General features: G+C 36.4%; 1 protein-coding gene and 1 pseudogene across 1 annotated transcript in view; both read right to left on the bottom strand.

Moving 5' to 3' along the window:
- The window catches only part of LOC140688918 (membrane cofactor protein-like), a 30,855-nt pseudogene extending 13,467 nt beyond the window's left edge, over positions 1 to 17,388 (bottom strand).
- A 51-nt stretch (positions 17,389 to 17,439) lies between these two features.
- Positions 17,440 to 27,876, bottom strand: part of LOC140688919 (complement receptor type 1-like) — a 72,248-nt gene continuing 61,811 nt past the window's right edge. Inside the window, 1 exon segment of the mRNA XM_072948890.1 lies at positions 17,440 to 17,659. Within this exon segment, the coding sequence (XP_072804991.1) occupies positions 17,440 to 17,659 (220 nt within the window).

Here is a 27,876-nt window from a genome sequence, read left to right on the forward strand (position 1 = left end):
AATTTCTTTTATTAGTGTTTAATACTTTCTTACTATTTAAATCTTTCACATGTTAGATTTAGATGCAGCTATTTCATGCTTTGGGGTTATAAATAGTACTTTAAAGATTTTCAATTTGTAATGAATTGTTACTAGTATATAGGCATTCAATTGATTTCTGTATGCTGATCTTATATTTTGCAACTTTGCTAAAACTTCAGTTTGCAGAATTTTCTTTGTAGACAATCATGTCATAAATGAATAGAAACTATTTTATCTTTCTTTCCAACATACGTATGCCTTTTTCTTTCTCTTGTCTTACCAGAGTGGGTGGGACCTCCAGTACAATATTGAACAGAGTGGTGAGTATAAATACACTTCTTCTTACCTTGAAGGGGAAAGAAATTAGTCTTTTACCTTTAAGTATAATGTTGGTTGTGAGATTTCTGATATTCCTTTCATCAGGTTGAGACAGCTAATTCCCTTCTATTTCTAGTTTGCCAATAAGTTTTATAATGAAAAGATGATGAATTCTGCCAGTTGCTCTTTTTTTTGCCTTTATTGAGATGATCATATTAATTTTTTCTTTATACTCTCTTGATATGGTAAATAATACTGATTAATTTTTTTAATTTGACCAACATTGCATTTGTGGAATAAATTTATTTGTTTATGATGCATTTTTATCTTTATATATGGCAGGATTTGGTTCGTTGATATTTTGTTAAGTTCTATATTCATTAAGGATATTGTTTATAATTTTCTGTCAATGTTTTTGTCTGAGTTAGGTATCAGGGTAATGTTCTCATGAAATCTTACATTTCTTGAAGAGTTTGTGTAGAGGTGCTATTACTTATTTCTGCGATGTTTGGTACAATTCCCCAAGGAATCCATCAGGGCCTCAGTTGTCACTGTGGGAAGGTTTTTAACAACACATTATATGTCCTTAATAGATATAGGACTATTCAGCTTACCTGTATCTTTGTGTGAAGTTATTTTGGTACTTTTTATCTTTCAAGGAATTTGTCAATTTCACATAAGTTGTCAAATTTATAGACATAAGGTTGTTTGTGTACTATTCCCTTATTATCCCCTTAAATTCTGAAGAATATTTAGTGTTGTTCTCTTTTTCATTCTTTTTTGGAAAAACTCATTCATTTTTAATTTTTATACATTTTTAAAGGTTACACTCTATTTACAGTTATTGCAAAATATTTGCTATACTCCCATGTTGTACAACACATCCTTGTAGCCTGTCTTACACACAATAGTTTGTACCTCCAACTTCCCCACCCTTGTCTTTCCCCTTCACCCCTATTCCATTAGTAACCACTATATCTGTGAGTCTGCTTCTTTTTTGTTATATTTACTAGTTTGTTGTACTTTTTAGATTCCACGTATAAGTGATAACACACAGATTTTTGTCTTTCTCTGATTTATTAAATGTCTTTTTTTTTTTGTCAGCCCAGCTGTAGCTTTATCTATTACATTGATCTGCTCCAAGAACTAGGGTTGTTTTCATTGGTTTTCTCTGTTACTTTCTCTTTACAATTTCATTGATTTCTATCTATCTTTATAATCACTTTATTTCTCCTTGTTTTGTGTTTGTTTGCTTTTATATTTTTAATTTTTTTTTAGTTTCTTAAGGTAGAAGTTTAGAATATTGATTTGAGACTTTTACTTTTTTCTAATATAAGTATTTTATGATGTAAATTTCCCTTTACACAAAGCTTTTGTTGTATCACACAAATTTTAATATTTCATTTTTATTCAGCTCAAAATACTTTCTAATGTCCTCGTTACTTCATCTTTGACTCATGGGTTAGTTAGAAGTGTTTTGCATAATTTTCAAATATTTGGGAATTTTCTAGATTATCTCTGTTTTAATTCTACTTTCATTTAATTGTGATCAGATAGTGCACTCAGAATGATTTCAACCCTTTGGAATTTGTTAAAAATAACCTTACTGAATATGGTCTACCTTAGAGAATGTTCCATATATACTTAGAAAGAGTATTTTCCTGTTATTCAGTGGTTGTTTTCTCTTGAGAATCAAATTCCCTCTAGCATCTCCCTACTTTATTTCAGTCTCTAGTGCCTTAAACATTGTTTTTAAAATATATTTTGTCCGGAGTTTATCATCCTTATCAATGAGAGAGTTAGTCTTTTAAAATTTATTCCACCATTATTTGTAGCCAGAACTTTCAGACGTTTTGAAATGTAAGAAGAAACTTTCATATTTTTGAGGTAGTGTGTGTTGAGTTTTTTTATTTTTTTCAAGAAAAAAATCATATACATACACACACAGTAGTTCACAATGTGTAAACTGGAATGCTAGGGGTAAGGGGTGGGAAACCCACAACTGGAAATATTTCCTATTGGATTTGGCCTAAATTAAATTAGTCAGGAGGAAGCACAAATGACTGCTTCCTTTGCTGACAGGTAAAACTAGTTACAAAGTGTTTCACAGTATTTAGAAATGAAGAAGGAAACATATGGAAATATTGTTACCTTTACATTTAGGAGCATCACTGCTCCAATTGCCATGTGCAGAACAAATAAGCTTGCTCTCTCCAACAAGTGAATATTGATCTGGTCCATTTAACAGATCACAACTGTAAGTCACTAATTCACTATATTCAAATATATTCCTGTAGCTATTGGTGTGTTTTCCATTTTCTATTTTTGGAGGTCGTCCGCATAAAACTCCTTAAAAGGGGAAAGAAAGAGAAAATAAAGGCAAAAGAAGGTGAACAATTAAGGCAGCATTAGTAAAGTCCTATAAACGTCCTTTAGTAACTGATTTCATATATGATTTCTAGAAGTTAGCTGTGAATTCAATATCCATTTAGAAGTTTCCATGAGAAAAGGTATTATCCCAAATTCAAATCATGTAGAAATGTACTGTCAAGAACAAAACTCATTTTCTTCAATATCTATATTTATCTCTTTGAATAAAACTTTAGGGCATGCTAAGTTTTATTCTAGTCATCATAAAAGATGAAAATTTAATGAAAGAATTTGTTTATGGTGAAAAATGAAATTCATTGCTAGTTGAGAAGTGCTTTATAATTTATAAACGTATCATTTTACTACATCAGTGGTTCACAATAATACCAAGATATTGTCTTTTTTCACTGTTATCCATGTAAGTGTATAGTGAAATTTTCCATAAACTGTGATTTTTTCCAACAGATTGAGTCCCAATGTCCTCCTTTAAGCCAGATATTGAAGAGATTTGCAAAAACATAAAACAATGCCTCATTCTTACTGTTTGTTTTGGAAACTTTGATTTTTCCATAAAAATATGTGTATATCTTAACATGTATTGAGTTTACTTTTCTTAAAAATGAATTAATAATTAAGTGTTTTTAAATCTTTTAATTCCAATATAAAGAACATCAATAGACATAACTCACATAAAGAAAAGCTCTTTGGGACCACTGTTGATTTAAAAGCATAAACAGGTCCCTAGGCCCAAAAAGTTTGAAAATTCCTGGTCTAAATTCTAAAGTGAGAATTTACTTACTTTCACATACTGGGTACTTGTCATCCCAATAAACTTCTCCTCCAATGAGGTTACAAGTTAGGGTTTTTTTTCCATTTAAGTAATAACTAAATGAAAAAATAAAAGGTTACTGTTTCTTTACCAGTTAACACAATGCCCATAATAAAGAAGAACATTTTTATATGGCTGTGTTTCTGCAACACAGTAGTTTAAGGGAGATGTTCCTTAAAAGACACAATATATGGAAGCGCTAACCAAATCTTCCATTTTAATCAAATAAAGAGTTTCTGCATGTGAACACACATTGGCCCAGAGTAAAATGTTTACTCGGTCACGCCTGTCAGTCTGGCTCCCTTTGCTGTCTCCAGCAAATGCATCACACATTCACTTCTATGCTTTTGCTCACACCACTCTGCTCAGTCCTTATTGAGAAGAGAAACCAGGCTCTAGAACTTGCCTGTCTGCATTTAAATCCCGGCTCTAAGACTGACTTGTTATTTGAGCTTGGGCAAGTCTCTTAATGTTTCTCTTGCTCAGTTTCCTCATCTATATAAAAAGGATAATAGTATACACATCATGGGTTGTTTTGAGAATTAGATGAGTTAGCATCTGACATAGTGAGTGCTAGGTGAGTTTTAGCTCTTATTACATTCTTTAGATCAGAATATCTTTCTAGGAATAAATAGCTCTGAACACTTCTTGATGAAATCTTCTCTGATGGTTTAAATTCACAGAACTCTCTCCTCCTTCTGGACTCTCATTGTAATGATCCTAAATAGTTCTATATTTTTGTCACTTCTTACTTACAATTTTACTTTAATATATTGCATTAGTATATACTGTGTTTCTGAATAGGCTACAACTTTTTTTGAAGAGAGTCTATGACTTGAACTGTTGGTGCCCCTCAAAGTGACCAGTAGGTTCTCTCTGTATAACCATGGAGAGGATGATTTAATATTTTAAATCATTTTTCATTGATCAATTAAAAAACAGTCAGCAAAACTGCTTGTACATGATTCCAGTTGACTTTTGTCAAGGCTCAATCATTTTCTGAATATTATAGTGTTTCAGGAGGGGACTTTGGGAGATGGTAGTTTTGGAAGCACTAAAAATCTGTCTCCATAACTAGACAGTAATTGCAATGTCAGAATATGCCTGATGTCACTATTTTGGAACTCTAGAGTCTGTTGAGGGCTTGCAAATTCCAGGGAAAAGCCCAGGCAGGTAAATTGCATTAATATCAGTCATTGTCAGCTCTTTGCAAAGTAGTAGCTCCCGTCCCCACCCTCAGCAGTGTGGCAGGCAGCTCTGCATAGGTTTCTGAAGCAGTGTACACATGGGTTGCAGGAGTTAGGGTAGCTGAAAAGGAAGAATCTGTGCTCTGTTTGCTGACTGTTTCTGGTCACAGACAAAGAAATTAAGATACTCCCAGATAAACAAAATCTGAAGTAGTTCACGACCAGTAGACCTCCCCTGCAAGAAATGCCCCAGGTGATATGAAAGGATACTAGAAAGTAACTTTGAGCCATATAAAGAAATAAACATCTCACTAAAGGTAAATACATGGGTAATTATAAAGGTAGTATTGTAAAAATAGTTTGTAACTGAAATTTTTGTTTTCTTCATACTTTAAAGAGCAACACATTTAAACAAACAAACAAACAAAAAACTATCAGTGTAAAAACTAGAATTACTTTAACTTTTGTTTTTAACCCCAATTATTATTATATATTATTTATATAATACATATTATATAGAAAACCAAATTTAAAATGACTAATCCATTTTAAAGAACTATTAGTCTATGTTTTGGGATGCATAATAAATAAAGATTTAATTTGCTAATATTAACAACCAAATGGGTGGGGACAAAGCTGTAAAGGAGAGCAGAGTTTTTGTATGTTATTAAGTTAAGCTGATATAAATTCAAATTAGAATGTTATAACTTTAGGATGTTAAATGTAATCCCCACAAGGACAATAGCCGTAGAATATACACAAAAGAAAAGAGTGAGGAATTTAACATTTCACTTTAAAAAGTCAATAAACAAAAAAGAAGACAGTATAGCATGAAATCAGGGGCCAAAAAAGCTATAAGGCATATAGTAAACAAATAGCACAATTACTGATACAAGTCTCCCATTATCAGTAATTACTTCAAATTTAAATGAGTTAAATATTCTAATCAAAAGACAGAGGTTGGCAAAATGCATAGAAACTCGTGATCCAACTATAGGTTGTGTATAAAGAGATACATTGTACATCCACATACACAAATAGGCTGAAAGTTAAAGGATATTCCTTGCAAATAGAAGTAAAAGTAAGCAGGGTTGGCTATACTAATATCAGACAGAACAGACTTTAAATGAAAAAAGCTTACAATAGACAAAGGACATAACATAACAATAAAAGATTTGATACTGCAATAAGGTATAACAGTTATAAACATTTATGCACCTAATGACAGACCATCAAAATATATGAAGCAAAACCTGAAAAAAATTGAAGGAAGAAATATACATATGTGCCTAATAGGCATTTCTATAATAATCATTGGAAATTTTCATTTCAATACCCTACTCACAATAATGAATAGAACAAGCAAACAGGAAGATAAGAAAGGAAATAGATGAAAGACCATAGATAAGAAAGGAAAATGTGTGTTCAACAACACAACATTTGGTGAGCCCTCCTTCGGCTCTGAGTGTTGGCCATTTTAAATAAGATGCACTTTGTGGTTAAGGATAAAGTCACCATGATTACTACATTTTTGATGCTTTCAATAGGCTTAATACTACATATAGTAAGTATACAATTTCACTTTTCTTCAATTTAAATTTCTATTAGGGACACATCTTTTAAATCTTCTTAAACAGCCCTAGGGCTGTCTGGCTACAAGCATAGCTTGTCTCCTAGAAAGTAAAATGAAAGCAACTTTTAGGTGAGAAACAAAGAAATCGTAACATTTACCTTATTTCCTCCAAGGAGCAATTTACTTACCCCACATTACAAGATATCAGAACTGCATTTCCAAACGACAAGCTGTCATTTGGGGCAAATATTTCACTATTTTTGATTTCTGGCTCTGGACATGCTTTTTCTAAAAGAAAATTTTCAAATTCATTTTTAATACCAATTTCAAAACATTTAAATCAAGATCAAAATTCTACACTGCTCTTTTCTAGTGATGAAATATTGCTCTAATTATTATAAGGACAAACTTAAAACAGCAACCAATCATCAAGAGAAAGCTTTCCTGGTGATTTCTCAGAGTCTGAAAAAATGCCTTGATATCTAAAACCTAATTTTGCATAAGAAAATCATCATTGTTGTAGCAGAAAACAGACCTTAAATGGGTAAACATTTCCAGAGAAAGCAAAAAACAACAAACAAAGTGGTTTTGTTTCCTTACTTAAACAAGCTTCTTCAAGAAAGCTCCATGAGCCATTTGGCTCACAAGTAGTTAAGAGGTAATAAGGCCACATATAAATGTATCCTGTTTTACACGCATACTCCAGTGTTTCCCCAGTCTGATAACGGCTTTTAAGGGGAGACTTGAATACATACTCTGCATTACTGGTGGATTAATACAGTAACCTAGGGATAAAAGAATAAAAACAGAAAATTAAAGATTTTATCTCTTTTCCAGCCAAGGACTGTAACCTAGCAGCAAGTAGGTAGTACAGAATAAATGGAGAAGTTCTCAGCAAGATTTTAAATGACTGTCTCATGCTTTTACCCAAATGGTGGTAGCAGTGGAGTATGTGCCTTGCTTACTTTATTTATTTATTTTTGGTATATATTATATTCTTATTGAAGTATAGTAAGTTTACAATGTTGTGTCAATTTCTGGTGTACAGCATAATACTTCAGCCATACATGAACATACATATATTTGTTTTCATATTCTTTTTCACCATAAGTTACTACAAGATATTGAATATAGTTCCCTGTGCTATACAGTATGAACTTATTGTTTACCTATTTTATATATATTAGTAACTACAAATCTTGAACTCCCAATTTATCCCTTCTCATCCCACCCTCCCCTGGTAACCATTAAGTTCATTTTCTACATCTGTGAGTCTGTTTCTGTTTTGTAAATAAATTCATTTGTTTTTTTTTTTAGGGGGGAGTCCACATATGACTGATGTAATATGGTATTTTTCTTCCTTTTTCTGGTTTACTTCACTTTGAATGACAATCTCCATGTCCATCCATGCTGCTGCAAATGGCAGTATTTTAATCTTTTTTATGGCTGAGTAGTAGTCCATTGTATAAATATACCACACCTTCTTTATCCAGTCATCTGTTGATGGACGTTTAGGTCATTTCCATGTCTTGGCCATTGTAAATAATGCTGCTATGAATATTGAGATGCATGTGTATTTTCGAATTAAGGTTTCCTCTGGATATATGCCCAGGAGTGGGATTCCTGGGTCATATGGTAAGTCTATTTTTAACCTTTTGAGGAATCTCCATACTATTTTCCATAGTGGCTGCACCAAACTACATTCCAACCAACAGTGTAGGACAGTCCCCTTTTCTCCACACCCTCTCTAGCATTTATCATTTGTGAACTTTTTAATGATGGCCATTTTGACTAGTGTGAGATGATACCTCATTGTAGTTTAGACCTGAATTTCTCTGATAATTAGTGATAACTGAGCATTTTTTCATGTGCCTATTGGCCATTTGTATGTCTTCATTGGAGAATTGTTTGGATTTCTGCCCATTTGGGGATTGGGTTGTTTGTTTAAAAACTTAGGAATTAATCTGACCAAGAAGAGAAAGACTTATATGTGGAGAACTACGAAACATTGATTAAGGAAATTAAAGAGGACTTAAAGAAATGAAAAGATATCCCATGTTCTTGGATTGGAAAATTAATATTGTTAAAATGGCCATACTATCCAAAGCAATCTATAGATTTAATGTGATCCCTATCAAAATATCCAGGACATTTTTCATAGAACTGGAACAAATAATCCTAAAATTTGTATGGAATAACAAAAGATCCATTATTGTCAAAGCAAAACTGAAGAAAAAGAATGAAGCTGGAGGAATAACCCAGTCAGATGTCAGACAATACTACAGAGCTACAGTAATCAAAACAGTAAACATAGTATTGGTGTAAAAACAGACATATGGATCAATGGAACAGAATAGAGAGCCCAGAAATAAACCCACAAACTTTTGGTCAATTAATCTTTGACAAAGATGCAAGACCATACAATGGAGTAAAGACATTCTCCTCAGCATATGGTGGTGGGGAAACTGGAGAGCTGCATGCAAATCAGTGAAGTTACAGCACTCCCTCCCTCACACCATATACAAAAATAAACTCAAAATGGCTTAAAGACTTACATATAAGACAAGACACTATAAACCTCTTTGAACAAAACATAGGAAAAACATTATCTGACATAAATCTCAGTAAAGTTCTCCTAGGGCAGTCTACCCAGGCAATAGAAAAAAAAGCAAATGTAAACAAATGGGACCTAATGAAACTTGTAAGCTTTTGCACAGCAAAGGAAAGCATAAATAAAACAAAAACCTATGGAATCAGAGAAAATATTTGCAAAAGGTGAGACTGACAAGAGCTTAATTTTCAGAATATATAAACATCTCATACAACACATAAAAAAACAAACAGCCCAATCCTTCCTTACTTTAAATAATATTTTATTACTTTCTGATTTGTTGAAGAGTAAGCTAAATTTACACTCAACAGTAAATGGAAAGAGACAAACACCAATGTATTTGTTATTTTATATATATATATATATATGAATAATGAATATATATATGAATCCTTCCCCACTTTTTTCTAAATTCATTTGAAACCTCCCCTCTCCTCTGAGAAGTCTCCTAAGTACATAGCACTCTGCTCAGATTATCCTTCCATAGTTTGAAACACAAGCATATGTTCACCTGTCACATCAGGCTCAGTTTCCTCTCAGAAGGCAAGTTCCTAGAGGTCAGGGATCATATGCCTTCTTTTTCTATTACTATCTTGAAATCTCTGTATGCAGTGGGTTCTCAAGAAATGCTATGGTAAGAGTTGATTATTAACTAAGCATTGTGGGTTTCATTGATCAAAATAGGTGTGGACTAAGTATTTCAATATATGACTTTCATATACTTCATATTCATGAATTAAAGAGTTTTATGGATGAATAGATGCCATTTAAATATAAAAACTTACTACTTTGAATAGACTTACATTAAAAATTGCTTTCTTGACATTGCTTTAAATATAATTCAATTTTCCTTCACTGATCATTAGATCATGCATTTCCTTAGAAGCTCCCTGAAGTAGCAGTTGGGCTGTTTATCTAACAGATCCTGACAGGAAAGCTCTATATTGCTATGCTTTTAGAATGTTTTATTCTGGGGTGTTTTTTGGGAGGAGGAGGAGTTCCTCCCCTAGAAGAGTGTCATTCCTACTTCAGCAATTCCTCTTCCTTTCAATTATCTGTAGGCTTGACAACCTAACAAATCTGTTAGAAAACTTATGTAAAATAATGTGATGGAGGCACATCAAGTCTTAAAGGGTTAAAGGAAAGCAGAGGCCCCTCCTTTAAGGCTAAGGACCCAAGAGGAAGGGAGATAGACCTACTTTGAGCCCTGAGGAATCTTTTTTTCCTTACTCCCTGGATCCTGGCCGTACTTCAGATTGAGAGACTGCTCAAGAGAGAACTCTAAACAAGTGAAATGTTACCCACTTTTCACACCATATTCTCAATTCTAAACTCCTCTCTTGACATGCTACCCAACATTTCATTTACATCATGGCCTGAAATTGTTTCAACATTTAGCTTTCAACATTCCCACTATGCTGATCTCGATACATGAACGTTCCTCAATAAAATTCCCCCAAACAAAGCAAAAACCAAAAAGCTGTAGTTATTAAAAGCATTGTTTAAAAGCAAGATTAGTATAGAGCTGAATTTTATTAATAGCAGTAAATTTACTGAATACCCTGAGCCAGACACTCTCATGTTAATATGGGTAAAAAACATGGGATAGAAATGCTATCTAATTCCATACTAGAAACAAATGTATTACGTCATTCTAGCATTTCCCAGAATAACCCAGAAAGAGCTCAAGCTAACAGCATGCTTATAATTAAATTATACAAGTGTTCTTTGTTTATGCATTTGATTTCAGTGAGTATCTTGAAGTCACAGGAGAGAGAATTCCTAATATGACTCTCACATGTAGTGCTCTGTCTATATGGAAAAAGAAATGTCAGTTGGAGAGTTTAGTCCCTTCGACTAGCTTGAAGTATTTCTCTTCACTAAAATGCATCATGAGAGACATACTTTCATCCATGTGCAGCCTAGAATATCTGCTTGGGCAATCAGTAGACTGCACACTTCATACACTGTAATAATTGACTCTCATATCACACATTTTTATAATCAAATTCATCTTCTGCTCAGAACATTGAATTTTCTTCTTATGAGGATTTTCAAATTAAAGATTCTCAGCTTCAGAAAAAGAACATCTTGACTGAGGTTTTTCTGGATAGTTTACAATACAATTATTATTATGCTGCAATGCTCTTCTTTAACTCTAGACGCCATTACATGGGATAGGCTGCATTCAGAAAATTCCCCAATGTTCTAGGTGAGTTTCAGGAATGTGAAGTAGTGCTCTGCTGTGAACCAAGAGAAGTGTTTACTCTCTATATACTTTCAAAAACTATGCAAGCACTCTCTGCCTGCTTGCAAAAATTAAAACAAAACAAAACAAAAACCTGTGACATAAGCACACACCCTGCCCAGGAGTTACTTTCAGAGAATCATGGTCTCTGACCAAGACTGGAAACTCAGTGAAACCTGACTATCCTGCTCCTTCTCTCACTGTCTACACAATCTACTTTAAAATTTTCTTTGCTTCCTCAAAGTTCAATCTTTAGTACTGAAACTATAAATTTTATTTCTCAATTCCCACTCATTTATAAGTCACTTAAATTACTTTCAAAGTAAGTAAGCTCATTCTTGGTAAACTCACGCTAATACTTTCTCCCTTAGTAATTTTAGGTACCCTGTCTATAACATCTCTAGCTACTGATCATTCTCTCACCATTCCCTCCTGGCTAAAAATCTCTCTCTCCTTGGTTTCCAGGTAGTAAACCACCACCTGGTTTTCATCCTGTCCTCTGGCTACTCTCCCTTCTCTGCCTGATTGGATAATGTGATATCTCTTGTAGGCTATTGGAGGAACTTTGCTGATTTCATTCTGCAAAGTCCCCCAGGTGAGAATATATACTCTCATGACATCATTACCACTGAAGCGAGCTGCCTCCCAAGTCCCTCTCTCCATCCCACATCTCTAGCTGGGAAGCCACGTCTATGTATTCAGTTGCCTTCCCAGCATGGCTACACTTGGAATGTATTACACTCTCTCAAATAACACAATGAAGCCTCAGTGTGGTCTCTTTTGACTCTTACACCCAGCACACAAGAACACGGTTTCCACAACTGAAAATACCTGTTCCATCTGTTTCTGTCTCTACTTCATTATTTTTTTGTTGTTTTGTTTTTTATTGAAGTATAGTCAGTTACATTGTGTCAGTCTCTGGTGTACTATCTACTTTTAATTCAAGCCACTCTCATTTCTTTTCTGGATTGCTACAAGAGTCCCTGAATAGGTCTCCTTACCAGTATTTCCACTTGTCTCAGGTCACTTTCACAGTGCTACCCGAGTAACACTGACACAGTGCAGTGGCCAAGGCTCCTCCAAGTCAGATTCTTTCAGTGGCTCCCGCACGGGAAGTCTAAGGCTCCATGCCATAGCTTGGAGAGCTTTAACACCAGCTCACTCCAGCACGCTGCTCTAAGCCCTATTCAACCCACTCGCAGTGCCCACTAAATAACTTACTGCAGCACGCTCGACCTCCATGCACCATGTCACTTCAGCTTTGACCACAGACCCTGCTGCTCCTCCCACCCACTCATCTTTCTGTTTCCTCTCAGATGCCACTTCTTCCTCGAGGCTCTTGACATGTCACTCAAAAAACTGGGTGAAGTTTCCTCATGATGCCCCAATTTGGTTCTTTCACAGCACTATTCACACTGTAATTGTTTGTTGTTTATACTCCCAAAGAGGCTGTAACCTTCTTAGCACCATGTCTCATTTATCACTGCATTTCCAGTGCCTCGTGCCAGAGCTGAAGGAGCACTGTTATTAGTTCTGCACACTATTGGAGCAAAATTCAAATTCATTACTGTTCAGCCAAACCATTCAAGAAACACATTCAAATCATCACTTTTTTCACTTCTGTTTTTGTTTTTTTTCCATTTTTTCTTTTCTCTTTGTTAATTTACAGCTATTTCCCTTTATCAGAATTTTTAATTTCATTCATGTCAAATATTTGTTTTATCATTTTATTTTAAACCCATATTCTACATTACTTGTAAGACTAGAAACAGTATTTTAACTTTATTAAAAGTGAACATGAAAGACTTTAGGAAATTTTTCCCTGAAGATTGGTAATAGACAACTCCAGAACTTGTTTCTTAGAACCACAATGGTGATGTTAATCAATTTAGAAATAGCCAGTTAAGGACTACCTGTGACAATCATTATTTTAGTGGTTTTAAACTAACTTATCCTTCATAATCTTCCTATGAGTTGGGTACTGTTTCCACTTCTTTAAGATGAGCAGTCTGAGCCATGGCAAGTTGAAGCAGCTTGCCCAAAAATATATTTCCAATAGGTAGCAGACCAGGTTCAAGCCAGGCAGGCTGGTTCCACTACCAGCACTAATTTCCATCACTGGCTGTCATCTGGAACCCTTGTATGGTTATGCCAGCAAAGTCTGTCTGCAATTTATTCCTCAAAAAACGGACTTCTATTGAGCCCGGGGAAGTTAAAGGAAACTTAGGTTAGATTTGCATCATGCTAAATCAAATGAAAGATCTCAAATTGCCCCAAAACAACAGGGAATGACATCATGCTCTGAATTTTATGATAGTCTTTTTTCTTTCCTAACTATCCTGTTTTCCATAATTATTCACTCTGTGATCTACTCCTTGGCCTTCCTCCTGCCCCCTTTGTCTACTGTTGCCACACTGGGTAGCTAGGCAGCCATGAGCCCTACCACATCTCTCAGCCTTTGCTCACACTGCTCCCTCTGCTCTGAGCACCCTTCCTCCTGCTCAGGAGCAACTCCTGCTCAACTCTCATCTTCCTTGACTTAATCCACTCAACATCTCCTCTAGGAAGTACCCTCTGCTTCCTGTGGGGAGGCAGTGACCAGCCCCTTCTCTTGGACTCTCTTCCACATGGTTCTCTCCACTCACTATCACTTGTTTTTGTGTTTAATACATAATATAGTGGACTCCACTCATCCATGTGGCCATGGCACCTAGCCCAGTATGTCCCACATCGTAGCTATTCACAAGACTTTGGTTTTCAGGTACCGCTGCTGTCAAGCAGAACACAGTGGTAAAGAATAGAATATAATGAATCTAATATTGAAAGTAATCATTGTAAAGCTTTATGCACTGGAGGAAGATTTGACCACCTAATTTGTTTTGTTTCCTATCTGTCAGTATTAATTATGGTAACCTAGCAATTGACCAATAAGCACTGTTCTCCTTGTACTGTAATACGTACAGTAAGGAAACCAAGAAACTATGGTGGAAGCACTTATTGATCTTGGCTTCTTTCATTAGGAAGAATCAAAACACCAAAAATAAGCAGAAGAGATAACACATAAACGGAGACTGTGGATTTTGTCCCCAGACGCAGACCCATTATGGAGCAATGAGACTCACCCTGAAATTCCACAAAGGGTCCCTTTTGTGATCTCCTACCATTTGGCAACTACCTCTGAGGTGGCAGGGCTCCCAGGCACAACACTGTCTGCTTACAAAACCTTATCGTGAGCTGCTTCAGTGAAATGTTTATTTTATCCAATACTTTCCCTGCATTTCTTTACACTAATGATGAATCAACAGAAAAAGAAAGTAAAGAAACAATCCTCTTTAAAATAGCACCCAAAGTAATAACATACCTAGGAATAAATCTAAGCAAAGAGGGAAAGCATTGTACATAGAAAAGTATAAATCATTGATGAAGAAAATTAAAGAAGACTTTAAAAAATGGAAAGATATCCCATGCTCCTGTATTGGAAGAATCAATATTGTTAAAATGGTCATGCTGCCCAAGGCAATCTACAGATTTAACGCAATCCCTATCAAATTACCCAGGACATATTTCACAGGACTAGAACAAATCATAATAAAACTTATAAGGAACCACAAAAGACCTAGAATTGCCAAAGCATTACTGAAGAAAAAGAAAGAGGCTGGAGGAATAACTCTCCTAGACTTCAGACAGTACTATAGAGCTACAGTCATCAAGACAGCATGGTATTGGTACAAAAACAGACATATAGATCAATGGAACAGAATAGAGAGTCCAGAAATTAACCCACAAACTTTTGGTCAACCAATCTTCGACAAAGAAGGCAAGAATATGCAATGGAATAAAGACAGCCTCTTCAGCAAATGGTGTTGGGAAAACTGGACAGCAGCATGTAAAGCAATGAAGCTAGAACACTCTCTTACACCATACACAAAAATAAACTCAAAATGCATCAAAGACTTAAACATAAGACAAGATACAATAAACCTCCTAGAAGAAAATATAGGCAAAATGTTATCTGACATACATTTCAAAAATGTTCTCCTAAGACAGTCTACCCAAGAAATAGAAATAAAAACAAGAATAAACAAATGGATCTAATGAAACTTACAAGATTCTGCACAGAAAAGGAAACCATAAGTAAAACAAACCGACAACCTAAGGAATGGGAGAAAATTTTTGCAAATAAAACTGACAAATGCTTGATCTCCAGAATATTTAAGCATCTCATATAGCTTAATAAGAAACAAACAAACAACCCAATCCAAAAATGGGCAGAAGTCCTAAACAAGCAATTCTCCAAGGAAGCAACACAAATGATCAATAGGCACATGAAGAAATGCTCAATATCACTAATTATCAGAGAAATGCAAATCAAAACTACACTGAGGTATCACCTCACACCAGTCAGACTGGCCATCATTTAAAAGCCCACAAATGACAAATGCTGGAGAGGGTGTGAAGAAAGGGGAACCCTCCTTCACTGCTGGTGGGAATGCAGTTTGGTGCAGCCACTGTGGAAAACAGTATGGAGATTCCTGAAAAGACTAGGAATAGACTTACCATATGACCCAGGAATCCCACTCCTGAGCATATATCCAGAAGGAACCTTACTTCAAAAAGACACTTGAACCCCAATGTTCATAGCAGCACTATTAATAATAGCCAAGACAAGGAAGCAGACTAAATGTCTATCAACAATGATTGGATAAAGAAGATGTGGTATATTTATACATTTGAATACTATTCAGCCATAAAAACCGACAGCATAACACCATTTGCAGCAACATGGATGCTCCTGGAGAATGTCATTCTAAGTGAAGTAAGCCCGAAAAAGAAAGAAAAATACCATATGAGATAGCTCATATGTGGAATCTAAAAAAAAAAAATACAAAATAGAAACAGACTCATAGACAGAATACAAACTTGTGGATGCCAAGGGGGTGGGGGATGGGAAGGGACAGACCGGGATTTCAAAATGTAGCATAGATAAACAAAATTATACTGTATAGCACAGTGAAATACATACAAGATCTTATGGTAGCTCAGAGAGAAAAAAATGTGACAATGAATATGTATATGTTCACATATAACTGAAAAATTGTGCTCTACACTGGAATTTTATACAACATTGTAAAATGATTATAACTCAATAAAAAATATTTTAAAAAAAGGTAACTTGGGCCTGGAAAGACATCTACATATAAAGACAGAAGGAAATATACCAAAGTTTTTAAAATGGGTGTACCTTGTGAATGTTTTCTACAATAAGCGTGTCTTTTTTGGCATATATTTATTTTAAAGTATTTACTCAATTCTATGAAACATGAAAAAGAAACAACAAAATCTTAGTGAATTAGCCTCAGCTTTAGTGTCTCAGCTACATGGGAAAAACTCATGGACATCATTTATTGTCCATTTTCAGGATCTCATTTTTCACTAGGTTTGGCTGTCAATTTTTGTTTTAGGTTGTTTTGGTAAGCCCCATACAAAGCAAATAGCTCATTTCCTTGTCCCACCCTGGGCACGACTGGGCTGACGACTTCCACAAAGCACATACTGGGGTACACTCGGCCCAGGCTCCCCAGTCTCAGCTGACTAGGGCACAAACACCCTACACATAAGGTGTCACCCACCCAGGGCCACAGGCAAACCCTCCACATAGGCACAGCACCAGCCTGGCAACATCTGCAGCACTGGGTACTCAGGAGTAAGCAGTCCCCACCATCACCAGGTCCACGTTCCTGTCCTGAGCTGGCTCAGTTCTGAAAACACCCTACAAGCTTCTGCTAGGGACCCAGCTTGGCCCTGGGTAAACTCCTGTGGTGATCACCACCCCACAAAACTCAGCGCCCACCTCCAAGCAAACCCTTCTCCTCCAGCACTATGTGATCCCCTCCCCCGTGGGTACCAACAGGAAGACTCAGGGACACTCTGGCCATGCCTTCCACCCCAACTCTTTAGAACACCAGCTTGGTGCCTCCGCCCCGAGCTGCCAAATGGTGGTTCCTCCGCCCTCCGTCCTCCACGACACGCTCCATTTTACCACCTGGGCGAATACCCTCTCCAGGCTCCTACCAGAGATCATGTGTATTGGTAGCACTAGGGCTAGCAAAAGAATCCCCACGAAGCGCCAAGGAAAAGGGGGACTCTTGGGGCAGGATGGAGGCTCCTTGCGAGGGGCATAAGATGCTCTCATTTTCCAGGAGATCAAGGGGAAACCTGACACCAGCCAGAAGAGACCTTTTTCTGTTCGGTTACCAGGCGCAATAATCCCCAGATTCTGTGTCAAGTGTGGTCATGCAGGTGGGCATGGCCTGGGCCACTCCAAGGATGAATGTGAGGGTCTGGCGGGGCCAATGGGCGGGCTGTAAGGCAGGGCCTTGTCTCAGGGTGGACTCTGGCCTGGAGTGGTGGAGGACATCCGTGGTTGGGACCTAAACCTCCCTGTGCGAGAGCAGCTTGAGACACCCTCGTGTAGCCGTCTCTGGATCCTCCCTCTGCAGACCTATGGGAGCATTGAAACCTCTTTTGCGAAATGGCTGGTTCACTGCGGCTTTGTAAATAGACTGTTACCACCTATGCAGGAAGAGTAGAAAGAAATCCAGGGCTGGCGCGGTAATCTTTGTCCCATTTCTGGAATGCTGGAGTAAAGAATAGAGCGCATCGAGCTGAAAAAAGAAACCTAGGGCCTCGGCAGCGGGTCACTGTGGGGCAGACACTCCTCAGGACTCCACTTTAGTACTGGGTCCCTCCAGACTGTCCGGATACTTAGGCCTTTGCTCCATATTTGGCATTAGTCAGGCATAATTTCGGAAAATAGTTGAAATTTCCATGATTGAGCCCCTGTTCCTGAAGTCTCTCATGGCCTGATAGATTTCAAGATCAGGTCAGATTTGGCCGTTGCTCTCCCAGCTCTAAGGCCAATTAGTCTCCACTGTACTCCTAGGAGAGCACCCCTGGGAAGGTGAACTATTAAACAACACAGTCATTAGCATATTGATTTTCAACTCTATGGGCCCTTTGCCCTTGAGCAACTGAATGTTTTATTGAAGATGAAATATACATACCTGAAAAAGGTAAGGACTGGGTGCATTAGGTGCCAAATTCATAGGAACAATAAATGTCATTAGAGTTGTGATGGGAAAGAATTGGTTAGGAGAAGCAGATAAGGGGAAGAACTTTTCTGTTGAAACAATCTCACAAACAACGCTGGAAAATTAGCAGTAAGCAAGATTTATTTGTAGAATTGTAAGCAAATCTGCTTGACTATTAAAAGAGAAATAACAGGACAGTTATTAAAGAGCAGACAAAAGAAGTTGACATTTTCTTCCTGTTAGTTGCCAAAGAATAAAAAGGCCAATCAATGTGAGTAAACATACTGGGGGGGGGGGTGGCACCCTAAAATTTATTATTTGACATGACCTTTCTTTATGTCAAAATTTAAAAATGGACATGACTTTTAAACCATTAGTTCCATTCAGGATTTATCCCAAAGAAATCATCAGAGTTGTGAGCAAAAATGTAGAGTTTTGGAAAAAAAATGTATATCCTATGTGTCTAGTGAAAATATTAAGGATTTTATGGTAGGTGGTTTATGGAATGGAACTGTGTGCAACAAGCAGTGTAAAAGTTATCAATGTGGGAAAATATGGTACATCCCTAAGCAGAAAAAGCAGGCTCCAAATCACTCTATACCTTTAGTCTTTTTTTAATTAAAACAAAAGTGATATACTGATACACATAGAAAGAGATTAGTTGGACATATACCCAAATTAATCCATAGTTGACAGGATTATGGATATTTCATATTCTTTGTGTTTTTCAGATTTCCATTTGATGCTGTTACAGTTGAAATCAGGTAAAATAAAATTACATCCAACCTATATTTCAACTGCTATTTTGCTCATAGAATGGTGGGGATAGAATCTGTATCACACAGAGTTAACATATGAGAGGATGGTGAGAAAATGGCTATTCTCCCTATAAACCTCAAATGCTCCAGCTGGAATTACATAATTATATGTATATTTAAATAATTTTATATCTGAGATGTGTTATAAAGATTTAGTGTATCTCAGATATAAAATTTAGTACATCTAGAGAACTCAGGTCCAGCTGCTCACTGCTCAAAAATCAGTACTTAGAGAGACAAATGTTGGTAGAAAGAAAAGTTACTTTTAATCAGAATGCCAGCAGTCTGGGGAGATGGTGGGCTATTGTCTGCAAAAACTAACTTTGAAGATTCTGCTCAGCTGTGAAAGTTTTAGAGGGAAAAGGGGAAGTAATCTCAGTTAATCACTGAGATAGGGGATGGGAGTTGTTGCCATCCCAGACTGTGTGCAAGCAGGCCTGTTGTGCAGGCATGTCAACTTCTTGTGATTTTTTTAGATGCTGCCTTGTTCCTACAGTTTGCGAGATTACTAAAGGGGAAACTGTCTTCTGTTATCTGTTGATTACTTATTCCCCTTTTCTACTTCTTTGATCTCGGTGAGAACCAACATGTTAGGCAAGGTACTGTGTGATCAAGAGATTTGAAAAGTGTGCTAGGGGCAGAGATGAATATGGGGGTGGGTGGCTTAAGGTTAGAGACAAGACAAAAGGGAACTCCTGCCGAGATCTCTTTCTTGTAAGGAGCCTTTTCCTGCCAAAAGCTGCTTACAAATCCCCACTTATCAGAATATCATTCCATTTCTATAGGACTATGGGCAAAGGTCCATCTTCTGTAACTTCTTCATGCTGACATATGGCACTATATTCTTTGGGTGGAAAATGTTAACATGGATTTGTAGTGTCTCTTTACTGACAGATGTAGTTGTCTGTTTACTTATATGGGCGGAACAAGCTACAGTTATTTTGATTCCCATATAGATCATTGTGAGCAACAGTGTTAATCCCATTCTCTTAAGACAATTTCTTGGAATTGTGCTAGCCATGGATTCAGTGCTGCTCAAGATGGAGCAGTTTTTGTGATGGCTGCAGTCTGGTCATCATGCAGTTAGACTTTTTCCCTCTGGTAGCATGTGTAGTGTTTGTGAAACAGCGCATGAAATGTCATCAAACAGATTCTGTGACTCTACTGTCCTAATCACCAGCTACTTCAGCCTACTCTTTTGTGACTCAGAGAGGCCTAGGGGACTTCAGCTTTCCTACAAACAAGATACAGGGTTTGGGGAGCCCCACAGGATCCTGCTCAGCTCCAGTATAAACCATGAAATTTCCTCTTCCTCCCAGACCAACATATTTTTTTGAATCCTTGGAAGAGCATATAAAATACAAAGTATGGATGTAATATATAAAATAACACCCTAGATGAAAAAGATCATACTGTATAGCATAGGGAATATATGCAAGATCTTGTGGTAGCTCACAGCGAAAAAAAATGTGACAATGAATATATGTATGTTCTTGTATAACTGAAAAATTGTGCTCTACACTGAAATTTGACACAACATTGTAAAATGACTATAACTCAATTTAAAAAGTTTAAAAAAATAAATAAAATAAACACCTTAGTCTTTTGAATTATAAAATCTATTATTTTCCATGAAAGGAAATGCAGTGAGGAGGAATTATCATTTCTGTTAATTCTTACAGTTGTGAAGAAGTGATACAACAGAAAAGTTCTGTGTCTCAAAGTTGACATTTATTTATGAAAACAGAGAATCTACTTCTTGTTCTCTGCAACTATATAAATAATGTTATATATTAATTATATAATAATAAAGCTGAAAAAAATTTTCCCATCTATTTTTAGGCTTGAAAGTTAGTTTTTTTTCCTCATAAGAGAATTTAAAAGCAAGGAAAGAAATATAGTTAGTTTTTGGTTTCCTGGTAACAGGTGTATTTTAGATTCAAGGATTGGGATTTTATAGGTGATCTCTTTCAGTCAGTGAAATTTCTGTACTGGGGTTTCATCAACATTTCAAATATAATTGAAGACTTTCACATAGATTTCTTTAACTTATTTCTGATTTAACCCAGCTGAGGCTCCATTTGAAAGGTTCTGAGCCTTGTTCCCTCTTTTTCTGGACAAACTCCATGGGGCAGGGATCGAGTTTTCTTGCTGTGTCTCCCATGCGAAGACAAGTCTAGACCTATACTAGGTCCATAATAAATACTCATTAAATGTTGAATGACATAAATGGGTGTTGCCATCAAGTGCATTTAACATGTTTCTGCTGAATCTCCCTAAGTGTGGATGTACAAATGCTGGGAAAATTCTGAGAGATTTTGATTTTAATTATTTTAGCACTAGGAACAAAGTAGGATTTGTCTCTGAAAGAAACAAGCTACAACTGTCTGCACAGAAAACTTCTAAATCAGGCATGGCAAGCTGACCTGTGAGGGGGAGCTACTGTCTACCTATGAGCCTCGAGGTCATTTTAGTATCTGAGTTCAAAGGGAGAGTATTGACTGTGAACTTCCTAACGTCCTGAGAGGAATAGAACTCAAGAGTTAAGGCTTTGAGTGAAGTAGGGGCTTAAACATTAGTGGTTCCTCCCACTCCCCTAAAGGTCTTGTCAACTGCCAAGAGACAATGAGGAGACAATGGAGAATATGCTTGTTTGTAGACTGGTTTGGAGCTATGTGGTCGCTCTCCTGTAGCTTTAGGAATGGTCATAGGGTGGAGGTAGGTGTCTGGGATATCACTGAACAGAAGCCAACTTTGTTAAATAAAACAGTGTTAGATGATATTTTGCTGTCTAAATTGCTATATTTACATTTTTGCTTTTCAGAGGCAGGGGTAGCAGCAGGAAGGGGCTTTCCCTGTCATGGTGGTTTACAGGTTAGGTATTTGTGAAAACCTGAAAGAGAATGGCTAAACAGAGGATAGTTGAGCCATCTGTTTGATGTTGGTCCTGGGAGCTCTGCCACCTTTACTTGCATCTTGTAGGCACCTGCCAGATGGTTGACCTTCTTATTTAGCTATTATTTCAAGGGCATTACTGTGATATACCACACCCGCCACAGGGATTCTGAACCCAGCCAAGTACAGAAAGGAAGGCTTTTCTCAGAAGGCACAGGTATTCATTTTGTTTTCTCTTGGCTTTTGAAGGCTTTAAAAAGTAAATATATTACAAACCTTATTCTGCAAATAGGTTTGCAAAAATAAAATCTTTCATTCTTTCTCATTGTAATGGTAGAGACAGAAAAGTACATTTAAATATCACAGACTTAAACTAATTTACAGCTCACACTTAAGTGTACAAAAAGACAAACAAGATAAAATTAGAATGTTAGCACTGAGAATGGCTTTGGAGATCAATTGGCCCAGCCCCTACTTTTTGGATGAAATATGTAAAGCCAGAGGTGAACAGAATTGCTCAATAATACAAGTTAAGTTGGGCAATATAGTATTTTACCCACAGTTAGTTGTAAAGAAAAAAATCTTTGCCTGCCATCTCAGTTCTTCAAGGTTCAAACCATTAGCCACTGTGGTTGCTCATGGACAGTGCATCCTGTGGGGAATTTAGGATGGAGAAAAACAGAAAGTATTCTGTACTTTGGATTTATAAGCCTCTGGATAGTTAAGAAACATATCTAAAGAAAACTATTAATGTCCGCAGATTCTTGCATTTTTCCTTTACATAGAAAAGCACTAAAATAATTAATTTGAAATACCTGTTCTTTGTGATTAGCAGTAATCTTTTGAGGTTTGATTACAAGTTTTTTTCCCAGCAAAAAAATTTATGTGTAACCTGACTCTTCTTTTACCTCTTTAGAGAGCAGTTCCTCAGAGCTGAGAGGCTGTTTCCTGGGCTATAATTCTTGATAAGTTCCCCAAATAAAACTTAACTTACAACTTTCACCTTGTGACTTTTTCTTTCAGTGGACAGTACATAAATTATTACATAGTGTACTACTGCATAATTGGTATATATAGAGTTAGTGTGTACATAATTTATACATATGAATTTCCCATAGCTAACTGATGTTTTAAAAATCTCACAGATTTCTTGCAGTTAAAAAGTCACAAGCATCAGGTATTTTTAATCACAATGCTCATTGACATAATACATTCTGGGGGGAAAATAATTCAGAATTTTTTTCTTGTGTTGGGAAATTTTGATTCTAAGAATGGGCAATTTTCAAAGAATTAATTTCTAGTTATCCTATATTTATTTATTTATTTATTTATTTATTTATTTATTTATTTTAACTTTTTTTTTGAGTTATAGTCATTTCACAATGTTGTGTCAAATTCCAGTGTAGAGCACAATTTTTCAGTTGTACATGAAGATATATATACTCATTCACATCTTTTTTCGCTGTGAGCTGCCGTAAGATCTTGTATATATTTCCCTGTGCTATACAGTGTAACCTTATTCATCTATTCTACATTTTAAAGTCCCAGTCTAGTTATCCTTCAATATTTACTTCTTTAGAAACCCAGCAAATAATAGAGATTGTTAAAGTTTTGACTAAGCAAAACCATTGAACAACTTTTCATATATTTGTGAGCTATTTGTCATTCTTTTTTTGATGATTTAGGTATGTGTCCTTTGCCTGTATTTTGCAAGGGATCGGGAAGTTTGTCTTTGAATTTTTAAGTCTCAAGTAAGCCATTTACCCTTTGCCTGTGAATAGGTTGTATTTTTTTTTCTTTCATTTTTCAGTTGACTTAACTTGTGCTGTTTTATTGCCCTATCTTGTATGATTTTAAATTGAAATTTAAATTGATATCCAGTTCACTCTTGATATTTAAGGTAAATGTTGAAAAAATATACATTAAGCCCAGAATTACAAATCTATTGTCAAATATCCAGAAAGATTTCAGTGTTTTCTAGAGATCATTAGAGTGTCTGATAATATCATTCCAGATAAATTTTTGATCTACAGCCTTCAAAGATTATAGGGGCTCTTAATTAGAAAGTGTCTGTACATGCTTATTGTAGGGGAACCAAGATTGTCACCTGAAGAAGTGTCTTTTTGCCATGAAGATTAATTAGGCTGATTATTCTGAAGAAATAGAAGACTCAGAAAGTTACCACCCTCGTAGCTGCTTAAAAAAATTTTAGGTAAAGTAACTGTTCCTGGAATAGAACTATCACCAGAGATATATACATAGAATACAGGATAAGTATGGTGGTGGAAACCACAAGGCCTAGAAATCAGAGTCCACTCTGTGTCCCATTGTCTCTGTATGGCCCAGCAAACATTTATCAAACATTTGTTTTTCTACTTCCATGTAAATTGCCTTCCTCCCCTTTAAAGTCCCAAACCACTACCCTCAACATCCTCTTTTGTCTTTGGCTGAACACAGTAGTTAAGTTGAGGGCTTCAACCATTTTGGGAGTTACTCAGTTTTCCTAGGTTTCTTCTATGTATACATGTTATTAAACCTGTTTTGATTTTCTCCTGTTAATCTGTCTGATGTCAGTTTAATTCTTAGGCCAGTCAGAATTTCCAGAGGGAAAATTTTTCTCCTTGACATTACTAACTTGATAAATTCTTAATAGCCATAGTTAGTTTTCTGTATTCTGAACTGATATAACAGTAAGCTATTTACTTTTATAATAAAAGTGATTCTGTTATTTAAATTTTAGTTTTTTTATACAGAATATAGGTCAAAGTGCTTTTGAAATAGAGCTTAGAAAATATCCAAAGCTTGTTTTTTTCCAGATATTTCTCTTAAATATTCTTGACCCATCTCCTCTATAATTATTTAATGTCTTTTTAATAAATGGAAATGAATTTATTTTCTTTTGAAAAAGTGAAAACTGATATAGCATATATTTTACTCCAAACTATCTAAAATGAGTGAATTCTACTTGATAAAAAAAGGAGATATTTAAGAAAGAAAAACCTATGCGTGTAAAAAGAAACGTATAAAAAGAAAGATTAACAGAACATGAATTGAAATTTTAACAGTGGTTATCAATGGGTAGTAAAATTATATGACATTTGTTTTTCATATCTTCTCCCTGCATTTCACAAATTTGCCTTAATGAACCCTTCCTATTATAAACATTTGAAAATAAAGAAAAATGACAAACTTGTAGACAGAAATCTTAGGGAACATTTTCTTCCTTTGAGTAATTGAGACTATTTATATATCCTAAGTGTAGTTTTCCCCTGACTAAATAATGTGTGCTTTCAGCACAAGAGAACAGGGTGTAGGAATGACAGCAGTCCAACCAAGAGAAGGGTGCTTCTCTAGACACTGGAAGAGCTTCAGCATCTTCAGGTGCACATATTTGCATCTCTGTGAAGTCACTTCAAAGATTGTATGAGTCTCAGACCTTATTCTGTTGAAATGAATTGGCTCCTTTCCAAGTCAAGGTCTTCTCCAGCTTTATAGTAACTTTGTCAAAGAAGGACACTGAAATAACAGGATATTATTATTTAGATGACAGCATGGTTAGCAACTGAACCCCCAGAATTTAAATGCTGATAATCGTGATGCTAGAATTTTATATAAATTACAAACTTAAAAGAAGCATTTACTGCCCTTTGCTGTGGCTGCTACGTTGGGCACAAGAAAGTATGGCATAAATTGATAAAAAAGAGATTAGTAAGTAACTTGAGCTTTCCGCATTGCTTCATCAAAGGAAAAGTGTTCCTGGAGGTGAGCAACCAAATAAAAAGAACCTTGTCCTAGAAAACATACAGGCCACTTATAGTACACAAAATGATTCCTCTTTTCTGCAGGATGGTTTTGTCAGAGGAACGTAAACAGGAGCTGGTAGTTTGGAGGTGAGCCAGCTTCAGATAGCATGTCCTTCTCCCCCAATTGCCGTCAAGACTGAAAGAAGGTATCATGTAGTCCAAGATATCAGAATGCTCCCTTGGCCACGCTGAGCCCTCTCCTGTTTTGTAAGGACAGGATCACTGTCCTTCCACCAATGGACAAACCCTGATGGGGCTCATCAGCTCACCTGACACCCCTACATCCCTCATCATTGTTCTCCTCCTACCTCACAAGACTTCCCAACACCACGTGTAACCTGCATCAGCTTTGAACACTCTCATGTCCTTCAACATGCGGCTATGTCTTTGGAGTCTGCTTCTTTACCTGTATTGCTCTCTCTGCCCCTGCATTTGGCCTGGGGACACAGGTTTTAAGCTTTGTACAGACCGCAACTCATATCCTGTCTACCATATGTTGCCACAAATGATTAACCTTTCTCCTGTAAAGTATTGTGGCCCAAACTCCAATTTTAAAAGGGAAATTTGAGACCAATTCATTAAGGAATGTCTACCTTTTTTTTCAAAAGGTGGTTAAAGTTCAATGTGCACAAATTGAGATGCACCTTGGTTCAAGTGCTTGGGATCCACGAGAAAGAGAAAACCCTATTATTCTCAAAGGTTCATAGCATTATTCACAAAAATATAAAAGTGCTTTGAAAAAATAAAACAGTGCCTGTGCACAGCACTGTCAGTCATTCCAAATCATTGGGAACAACAGTAATCCAAGAAAACACAACAACAACAATGACGTTTCCAGCTCCTGAAATATGTCCCAACTTCTTTGGTATCATATCAGTGATCCAACTAGTGCAATGTTTGAATTTTACTTTCATTTGAGTTACTGAAAATGTTTTGAAATCAGTGTATGTATTAGGTACCTGCTAGTTTCCTGATTTGTTTGCAGAGTTTGAGGATGAATACCACAAACTTCCTCGGGATGTACACAGATGTGCTCTTCTTTCAACTGTATTTTATAGCTAATTGGCAGAGGGGGAAATAGAGAAAATATTTTAAATATATAACATTTTAGTTTTGAAAGAAATCAGTAGCTTTTATTTTGAAAGTTAGGGTTTATTTGGTTCAAGTTTCTCAAATCTTTGCAAGATAGCTAAAAAGAAAAACATAAGCAAACCCCACATTTCAAGATTAAGCAAAAACTTGTATTCAAAACTCATAATAAAAACATTTCATACATTGTGTCAGAAGGCCCTAGAGTGATCATAGACAGCATTCATCACAAGCAAAGCCTGTGTTAAGAGAAGTAGAAACTATTGTTTTCTCTATTTTACAGGGAAGGAAAATAAAGTTTAGACAGGATAGGTATCTTGCTGAGGAACACAGGTGTTCCTTACTGCAAAGCCCAGGGTCTTTACCTGGAGTGCGCCTCTGCCTCTTTGTGGGTTATTTAATGAGCACTTCATTTTCCGTGAATGAAATGATGAATCACACCAAACAGTTCCTTTAGGTTTCAAGTATGGGCTGGCATTAAGGATTTAAGATTGGAACACAGATTGTTCACTCACTCCGCACTTACCAGTACTTCCTCATTCCTCAAGTAGTCTTTACCTTCTCATTGAAATTAGCTGATGGCCTCACTTGAGACAAAGAGGAGACTATGAGTCAGAGCAGAAGTTTCACAGCATGAGGAAGGGCAACATTGAGACTCATGCATGAGGAAGAGTAGAGGGTTGTATGGCCACGTGATATGGGCCTCCAAGGAGAAGTGACTAAGTGGTTCCATGACTAATGGCCTGAAAGTGGTCTTGGATGATGAGTGGTCCACGGGGTGTGAGAGGATGCAACCTTAGTGAGTATATGTTCAGGGAATGGTTGTGCAGTTGGTTGATGGTGGTTAATGTGAACAGAGGGTAATGCAGGGAGCCTTTCCAGAGAGTGGCCTTAATAGCTTTGAACTCCCCACATAATTCCAGTGAAGATTTAAGGTTCTATCTGACTGTGGACAAGGAGGCTTTCTGTATAGAAATGGGAATAGATTAGAAGCAGAAACAAGAGGCAAGGATTAATGGGCTC

Source organism: Vicugna pacos, chromosome 24 (assembly GCF_048564905.1).
Source record: "Vicugna pacos chromosome 24, VicPac4, whole genome shotgun sequence".
Classification (NCBI taxonomy): Eukaryota; Metazoa; Chordata; class Mammalia; order Artiodactyla; family Camelidae; genus Vicugna; species Vicugna pacos.